Here is a 9493-nt window from a genome sequence, read left to right as displayed (position 1 = left end):
CCTTGGCTCGTTCCCTTCAGTGGCAGCCTGCCCTCTGTACTAATGTACAATTTCCTTGAGACAAGCAGAGTGTTGATGTTACAGAGTAAATACAAAATGAGCTCTGCATTCACTGACTATTCCCAAGAGATATTTTGCTCCTTCGAGTCTAAGTACTCAAAAGTCAGTCCCTGAAACTTTCAAGTTATTTTTGCCATGTAAGGCTCCAGCAAACAGCAACTTGTGTGATTATTTCTGCCATTACAGTCTCTTACTTTGTTCAGCATTTAATTATTTTAAATTACATGGCTGAAGTGCTGCTGGATAGATGTCATTCAGCAATAAAGGCTTGTTCTTTGAAGAGCCTGAACTAGGGGCTCTTTCAGCAGGACTGCAGCTCATATGCTGGGGAATGTCACACTCTGTTTCTGTGGTTCACTGAGGACATTAGGAGTAACCTTATTTCCATTCAAAGCAGAATTGTGGTTGCAAATTACTTTCCAGCATCCCAGCAGTGGATTCTCACAGGGACTGGCAGGAAGCCAGTGATTTCTATTGTTCCTTCCCTCCAGTGACCAAAGGATTTCCCAAGTGACAGCACAGGACTGTCACACAGCTCCAGCTTGTGCCAACGGGAAATCACAGGATTTGTACTGCACAACCTTGGTCAAACCAAGTTCAGAGCAGGTACAGCAACACAGCTGAAGCACTGGGCACTGTCAGTGCCCAGGTACCAGCTGAGCCCTAATGCAACCCAGCTCCCTGGCCAGAACCAGCAGTACCCAACTGTCCTGCCACTGACTCTCACACTCTCATTTATCTTCCATGTTTAAAAAGGATGATGGTCATTTTATAACTACAATCATGAGCCTTTCTTACTCTACCTTTGATGAACCACCTCATTTAACAACTGCCCAGAAGTCTTAAAAAGGAAAAAACAAACAACCAACCACACACAATCCATAAAGATATCAGGCTGCTTGACTAAAGTAATTCTACCTTCTCATTGGATACTTCAAAATGTTTATGAACAAGCCCAAAAACAGGTTTACAAGTTTCTCCTCAATTAAACCTCACATTGCTGAGCAGAGCTCACAGTTCTGCTCTCTTCAGATTTCCCTGAAGCCTTACTACACCTTCAGATGTACTTGCTCCTTCTGCTGTTTCTGTACCACCAGCACAAACACCCACCAGTGGTGAGTTTAGAGTGCCCCCAGATGTTACTCATGGAATCAGCACCAAGTAGAGGCCTCACTGCCTCTCCATTCCTTCTGGTGACAGTTCATTTTAAAACATTCTTTTATAATAAATGATCTGCTAAAGGCTTATTGCAGTTAGCATGGAATTTTGTGTCTGAATCTGTACCACACACCTAACTGAGGTGCAGATGTACTGTAATCACCATGAAAGCACAGTAGAATCAAACCTCTACAATTTATAAATATACAATTATATGTAGTACTTGTCAGTATAAAGCTGTGTCACTAGAACTCACTGAACTGGAAAAGGTTCAGTTCCCAGCATTCTGATGGACCTACCACAGAAACCACTGCAGACATTCTCACCAACCTACCAGGGAAAGGCAGGGACCAAGCCAGCTCCCCACCTCACCCCATCTCCCATCACTCCTGTCACAGACACAGCTGTGGAGCTTCCTTAGCCTGCACCATAAAGATCAGCTCTGGGTTATGCATGTTTAAGACAGCAGAAAATGCTACCAAAGCACAGAAGAATACTAAAAACATGCCAAAAATGAGTTTTCCCACTTACTGTCTTGAGGAAGAAAACAAGAACAAGCAACAACCTTGCTTTTTAACTGAAAAATGTTTAAAGCCCAGATCTGTTTGTTTAAAGGACTTTCAGGGCCACCTGCAAATCATAAAGCAGCTGAAAAATAAATCTTCTCACTTCTCTCTCTGTCTGTGGATTCATAACCAGAGTAATGATATCTCTAAGGATACAGCCTTCTCTGGAGGTCCAGAAAGGATCTGAAGCAAAATCTACAGCATGCAGGAGAAATAGGTACTGGAATAAAAAACCTAGAAGCCAGGTTTTAGATATTTACATGTGTCTAAGTGTACTATATATGATTGCTTATTAAACTTGGATTATTTTGCAATTCTTTAGTCTTCTCCCAGATCAGTAACCCCCAAAAATATTATAAACAATTCAAATTTGCTACAACTTGTAAGAGATTCACTCTGACAGAGCAGTGTAAGGGCAGCTGGCAGAGCCAGCACAGCTGTTTATCACAGTACAACAGAAACAGTTCTTCAAACACACATCAGGGACTGCAGAGATAGAGTTTTATCAGAACACACCTTTCAGGCAAGTTACTAAATCGTGGCTTTACAGCAAGAAATGTGTTTGAAAGAGCACTGCAGAGAACCAGATTGCAAATAGGGCCCTATTAATGGTACTGAGTTCTCAATGTGCTTCTAAACATTATGAAACTCTTCGGTAGCCACTCTGTACCAGCCTTTGTGAAGACAATAACAATAATTTGTTTCCTTACAGGAAATCCTGTACTTCTTTCCATCAGCCAATATTGATCAAAGTAAACCCATGTAAGAAAAGCTACCGTGAGTTGTTGCAGTAAAAAGACCCAAATGAGGTAAACAAGCTATCTCCCACTCCAATGTTCCCAGAATGGAAAAGAAAGGTCCAAATATCAGACATATGCATGTAAAAGCAGCTGCTCTTTCTATTTTTATGCTGATGTTCATCAATTCTGAAGATCTTGATTTGAAAATCTGACTTGAGTGAAATGAGATTCCCCTAATCAATCTCAGTCTTTTCCTCTTCTAAAAGTAATGATAAAAATGGGATTGTTTTCAGAGATCTGAAAGCCTGATTGGTATATGCAACAAGCCATTCCATAGGAAATCCATGGAGTGTTTCACTTTCCTCCATGTTACAAAAGCAATTTGTTTCCAGACAATGCAGAATTATGCATCAAAAAAAGCTTTTCTCCATATTTTGCCTGTTACTGACAATGAATTTCTAGAGAGAACAGCCTGAACTCCATGCCTGTATCAGATTATTAATGCCACAGGCAAAATCCAAAGGAGTTTGACCATTCTGGAAGTTTTCACTGTCACCTCCTCTCTGACAAACTAAATATTGCCACCTACTGACTGCCAAAGCCTGAACTTCCAAGGTTTTTTTTATTTCCCTCTCCCAGACACAATTCCCAAGACACACAATGAAGGCTGTTACAGCCCAGAAAAGCCAAAAATTGATGACTGATATTCTGAGATATTGTTACTTGGTTCTGTCCACTGTTACTTGTTTTCTTCCAATGTTGTAACTACTTTAAGATGTCAAATTTTAGTTTGAGGTTTGATCTTGCAACATGACTGTCAAGCACAGTTTTACAACAGAAGGCTCACCATACATAGCAGAGACACCAAGCTTTATAGCAGCACCATATGTTTTAGATTTGACAGTCCAGAGTCGAGCATGAATGCTGTGGTCCAAGTAACTCAGAAAAAGTAACATCTGCTGCTCCAAGATTTTTCTATACCCTTGACTTGACAAATAAGGAAAAACCCATGATTTTTCTCACATCATCCAGCTCCAGCAGCACCAAAGAGATAACTAAACCATGACTTTAATTATTCCTTTACACAATTACATTGCCCAACACGAGATACCCATACAGCCGCTAAAGTGTGTCACAGTGTGTGAACAAGGGTTCTGTTTCTCAGCTGCTGCACATATTCCTTTGCTTGGTCAAAGCCAGTCCTTGGTGGCTCTGGGGGAGGAGGAGGACCTTCCACCAGCTTCACAAAGTAGTGGCACCTGCTGATTTTCATCATGCCAAACATGCCCTTGCCGTGGCACCGCAGGCGCTTCACGTAACGGCCCCGGCCCGTCTGCGACTCCGCTGCAGCAAAAAGGACGGGAGAGAAGATGATTCAGTCAAGAACAAACTGCTACAGCTGCAATAAAACACCTGTCTTGCCAGGGTATTTTTCATGGCTGTTTCTAGGGAGTTAATTCTACTTGGGATTCTCCCCTCCATCTTTCTTCTGTTACATTTAGCAGATCACTGCTACAGAGGAACCCATGAGCTGCATTAACGCTCTTCAGGAGAACCAAAAAGGGGAATTTAGAAAGCAGGCACACAAAGATAAATATGTGGTGAAGGACAAATCACACTGAGCACTTACTAGATTATACAGCTCTTCTGAAGGTGGTATTCATTTCACTGCCTTTCAGTAGTTTGTCTCATGAATTCCTGTAAAGTCTTACAGACTTCATTTTCCCTCCTTTCTCCCTTTATTGCATTCATCACAGGTATTTTCATTATCTGCACATCCAGTCCTGCACTACAGCTGAGCCTTCTTGTGGCAGAGGCCTGGAAGGCTCCAAAGAATTCTAATCAAATCTCTCTACAGTCCAGGGGACTAAGCTTATGAGGTCAGCTGAGTAAAATTTATCCCCTATGAGACAAAATGGGAATTTTTTCTGTGGGCCTCAAAACACCTAAGAGTAAACATTTCTCTAACATTTTCTAGCCTAAAAAAGCACTTTACAAGCTTATCCTGCAAATCATCTACAGACAAGTCTTTCTATTAAGAAGTTTACTGCCATTACTCATTTACTTTTATACTGTGTTTGATGGAAATTTAATTTTGATTCTGCAAATTAAGTTGTACCAGCCAAAGACAAACCTTCCAGCATCCCTGACTGGCAACATTAAAAACTAGAAACTATTTGCTTCTTGCTATCCAATCTTTCATATTTGTGTCAAACATCTTCCTTTGTTCAACAGGGGGCAGAAATTCCATTCTCAGATGGATACATCCATCTTAAAAATGCTGCAAACATGTGCCTTTCATGTTTTGGTAAAGTTAAGTTTAGCAGAAACTGTCCTCTATTCACTTCTGGTGATTTCAAGCATCAAAATCTTATTAAAAATAACATATTTTCACAGGGGAGGATAGAGTAGGATAACATTTTTCCAATGCACTAAATTTTTAAAATGTACCTATGTGTAAGTTTGATTTGAATTCCACATTGTGCTTTCTTACAGCCATTTCCTGTGCTTCTAACAGAACCTGTAACAAAAGGAAAAGAAATGGAAATACTGAGGAATTTAAGCAATGCTATTTCTTATCTCTAGATAACATGAAAGAAATTGCAAATTTAAGTCAGTTATAGAAAAAGTATTTTATAAAGATAAAAACTGTTAAAAGACAAGCATCTTTTACATAAGGATGTTCCTTGCATAGAATGAAAAAGTCTCAGGACAATTTTATTACAGGGGAGGAGAGGGAGTGGAAAGGATGGTTTCCACCAGCATTTGTCAGCCTTCCCTCCACAGACCTTTGTGTAATTAGACATCTGGCTAGGAATTAATTCCAAGGTGGGCAAAATGAACTTGGTCTATTCAATATTTTCAGCTAATACAGGACATTTCTTTGCCATAATTATACCAGAAGTCAATGCTTCAGCCAAGAAAATGAGTAATTTGAGAATCCAAACTACCACAGTGTATTCAGAGCATTTGTGTCTTTACAGAACTCAGTCCTCTCCTCAATAATGTCCCTCATCTCTTACAGTTTAGGAACCAAAGCACACAGATGTAGCAGCCATTAGTGACCAGGATTCTGCGCCTTTTACCATGAACTTAACACCGAGCACTGCTAGAGAGCACACCCACATGGAATTTATCACCATGTCAAGTTAGAACAGCCAGCAAAAGTGACCCCAACGTATTCATAAGTCACAACATTACATGACTGTAACAAAAATATGTTGTTAGAATGTGCTCCCAACAGGCTTACTTGAAACACAAAAACCCGCACAAGTAGAAACACCTCCAAACTTCTGGTGACAGGTATTGATTTTTAAGTTTTCTGGAAAGCAGGAGTGTTAAAGAATACTGCTATTTACCTCTTTGATCACCTTTGCTCCCTTTTTGTCACTGAATTCCAGCTGAGCGAGAGCCTGATCAATGGACATTCCTTTTATCTGCAAAGTGTTAAAATGAACTTTACATTTACAAGTTATTTCCTTTCTCTTATTCAGAAGACAACATTTAAATTATACTGCTATTATAAAAACAAAAATGCTGCCATTTCCTTAATTACCATTTCTTCAATGTAATACCTTACAGCTAAACCAAACTACAAACAGCCATTCCCTGTCCAGAGCCATGCTCACCCCCAGGACTCTGCTATAAAGGTGCTGATTAAACTGTGATTGAATGAGGCTCTTAAGACAAATACAGCAATTAAATTTTGCATTCTCTCAAGTACAGTACAAAGAACTATTTGCTTACCAGTTTTGCCAGATACCACATCTTATCTTTGCTGTATTTTATTTCCCTCCGACAGTGATATATTTCCTAGGGGCAAAAAAAAAGTTAAAGGATGAGTAATTTTGCTGTGAAAACAGGAATGGAGCATCCATGTCTGCTCCACAATCTATTTTCTTACTGGGAATAAAATAAGAATGTCTCTGCCTACTATGAGAACAGCACATCAGGCACAGATTTGACATTTGAAACTGAAAGCGCTGAAAAAAGGTGCTGGCACACAGGAAATTTTAATCTTATGAGAGTTCATAAGCAGAAATCCCTGAGAAGGATAATCAGAAGGTTTATCACCATCTTTTCCTCTCATTCTCCCCACTTTAGAAGCAAAGATTGACATGCCCATTCAGCCTTAAAAATATTATCCTGCTGTCAACTCCACTTACTGGGAGAGCAAATAAACAATATCACCAAAATGAACTTAATTAGCCCTCAAGAAGTGAAGAGGGTTTCAAGTTTGATTGGAGAGCTGCCTCCACAGACCCATTTAACATTACTGCTAACAGGGACCAGCACCAGCTGGTAGAATCTAACATCAATACAAATTTGAAAGAGATGGAACTCTTGATAAACAGGGAAAACTCTGATTTAATAAACAAGTCTGTCAATAGCTGCATTTTCACACACACTGCACCAGCCAGCACAGCCCACAGCAGGGATTTCTATGTCCTAGACGACAATGTTCACAAAAGCAATCAATAAATGCTCATGGCCCACAAAATACATGCCTAAAAACCCCATTTCTTTTCAGATGGAAATACTTTTACTTTGCTGAGCAGCGTGTCTAAGAGAAGCCATAACACATCAATTCCTAACGAAGAAAAATGATAACAATGGAATTCCAGAATATCAGTTCTTGACAGCACAATTTCTACCTCCTTGTAGTCCAGAAACTTCTACAGAGGATGGGCCCCTTACAGCTTGAACCCCACCCTGAGTAGGTGAGCAGCTCCCAGTAACTTGAGGCTTTAGAGATGGAAAGAATTCCAAGTGATATCAACTTCTACAATACAGCCAAAAACTGAATAAAATCCTAAATAATGAGCAAACAAACTTTCAAACTAGTGCTTTGTGCAGTCACCCTGTGCAGACAGTGACAATCTGTTCAGAAACTGCTAAACATTCTCAGGTGAGGACATTCTCAGGTGCATCCTTACAGCTGGTCTGCGAGGCTCTCTGGGCAGCTGGGGAGGGTAAACAATCCTGTTCTTCTTCTCCCACTTCCCAATTTTCTGCAGAGATGTGCTGGTGTGGATGCAAGACAGAGGAAAAAGGCTCCCAGATGCCAGCCACCTGCAAGACAAGACCTCAGTCTCAGCTGCTGAACACAAGAGTTCTTTGTCCCTGCCCAGTTTATCTGGAAAATTGTGAACTTGCTGTCAAAAAGAGAACCAGCACATTTGTATACTCAAAAAAACCCCAAACTATTGAATCCTTTGTAGTTTATGCTGAAAGGGTTTTATAATTCAGCAGGACTCAAGCTTCCTAAAGCAAACCATGAATGTTGGCATGGGATTCCACATGAAGTGTCCTCAGACTGTCACACAAAGTCACAGCCACCTCTGTTCTGATGCTCTCCTGGGGTTCAGGACTCACACAAACCATCTGCACCTTTCCCAAGGTACTTTCCATACTTAACTCTTACCAGCAACACATTTAGCAGTGAAATTTTCTAGTTTTTCAAGGGGCTGAGTATCTCAGAGCATTAGAGTTTTATAAACATTTATAAACATTGTGAAATTTGAGGAGAGAGGTATTCTAAACTACTTCCAAAACACAATCAAGTCAATCCAAAAACCAGACAGCAGATAGCAATAAAATTAATTTTCAGGCAGTTTGCTCAGCTCAGATTCTGAAAAACCAAGCTACATTTTGCCCCCTGCTGCCTGGATAAAGCAGCAGCCACTGGTGCCTACAAGAAACAGATGAGTTCAAGACCAAATACTCTGAGTTTTCCTGAGCTTTGAATGTCTTTGTGTGTGTGGCTAACCTGTGCAAAGCATCTCAAAGACAACAGGGAAACAGAGCATGCCAAAAGGGCATTGTACACCACTGCTCACAACAATATGTGAGCAGAGATTAGCATAACACACATATTTCAATGTCATGGAGTATTTGTGCAGGTATTTGCAGGGACACAGCTGGCAGTTGCAGTGCTCCTACAGCACAGCTATGGGATTCCTCCAGAATGAGGGGAGACTTCAGCAAGTAAGGAAAGCAGTGACTGGGGACAGCACAGATACCACACTACTCTGACTGTCAGAGAAAACATGGATGTCCAACAGAAAGAAGTGAGGAGAGAGACACCTGCATCATGGCACAAGCTCTGAATACACAGAAAGACACCACAGGGACAGAGAGTGACACGCTCCCACAGCTCCAGGGCTGGGTGAGATGGCCAAGCCAGGGGAACACAGAGCCCAGCCCCAGGTGCCCAAGCAGGGCAATGCCTGTCCCACTGCCCAGGGCAGGGGTGACAGAGCCACTCACCTCTCTGGCCGTGCCCAGCTGAGGACACCCCGTGCCCAGGCAGCGCCTGAAGGGAGGGAAAGTGAGGGAGGCATGAAGAGAATGGTAAAATCACAGCACGGTTTGGGTTAGAAGGGACCTTTAATACCATCCAGCCCCACCCCTTGCCAGGCCACCTTCCACTGTCCCAGGCTGTGCCCAGTCCCATCCAGCCTGGCCTTGGACACTTCCAGGGATGGGGCAGCCACAGCTTCTCTGGGCAACCCGTGCCAGGGCCTCACCACCCTCACAGGGAAGAATTTTTTCATAACATCTAACCTAAACCTATTCGCTGCCAGTTTGAAGCCATCGCCCACATCCTGTCACTCCAAACACCCTCGCTCCATCACTCCTGGACGCTCCCTTCAGATACTGAACGGATACAACTTGGTCACCTCGAAGCCTCTCTTCTCCAGGCTGAACAACCCAAATTCTCCCAGCCTTCCCTCACACGAGAGCTGCTCCATCCCTCCGATCAACCCGGCGTCCTCCTCTCCAGCGAGACCCTCCCAAACCAGCGCCGCATCCCCTCAGCCTCACCCGCGCTCAGCGCCCAGCGCGCCGCCATCTTCCCGACCGCGCTTTGCGGCAGCGCCCCGGGCAGGCGCACGAGCAGGGGCGCGGTTTGCGACAGTTTACGGCGGCGTGCGCGGCGCTCGGCGGCAACGCCCGAAGCACGTG

General features: G+C 42.5%; 1 protein-coding gene across 1 annotated transcript; it reads right to left on the bottom strand.

Annotated features, from left to right (window-relative positions):
* Positions 1-2393: 2393 nt before the first annotated feature.
* MRPL22 (mitochondrial ribosomal protein L22) lies at positions 2394-9402 on the bottom strand. Its single transcript, XM_084215535.1, has 7 exons — positions 9353-9402; positions 8795-8840; positions 7462-7597; positions 6272-6337; positions 5884-5961; positions 4976-5045; positions 2394-3868 (listed from the first exon to the last, which is right to left on the bottom strand). Exons 1-7 carry the CDS (start codon positions 9378-9380, stop codon positions 3657-3659), a joined length of 636 nt encoding a protein of 211 aa, XP_084071661.1. The 5' UTR covers positions 9381-9402; the 3' UTR covers positions 2394-3656.
* Positions 9403-9493: the final 91 nt, after the last annotated feature.

The sequence above is a fragment of the Fringilla coelebs genome (genome assembly GCF_963513975.1).
Source record: "Fringilla coelebs genome assembly, chromosome: 15".
Classification (NCBI taxonomy): domain Eukaryota; kingdom Metazoa; phylum Chordata; class Aves; order Passeriformes; family Fringillidae; genus Fringilla; species Fringilla coelebs.
This window is presented reverse-complemented; position numbering and strand designations above follow the sequence as displayed.

Coding starts and splice junctions, on each gene's coding strand:
- MRPL22 (XM_084215535.1), bottom strand. CDS start 9,380: ATGGCGGCGCGCTGGGCGCTGAGCGCGG. Junction 7,598..8,794: donor AGCTGGGCACGGCCAGAGAG/GTGAGTGGCTCT, acceptor CTTGTCTTGCAG/GTGGCTGGCATCTGGGAGCC. Junction 3,869..4,975: donor CAAATCAAACTTACACATAG/GTACATTTTAAA, acceptor TTTTTGCTGCAG/CGGAGTCGCAGACGGGCCGG.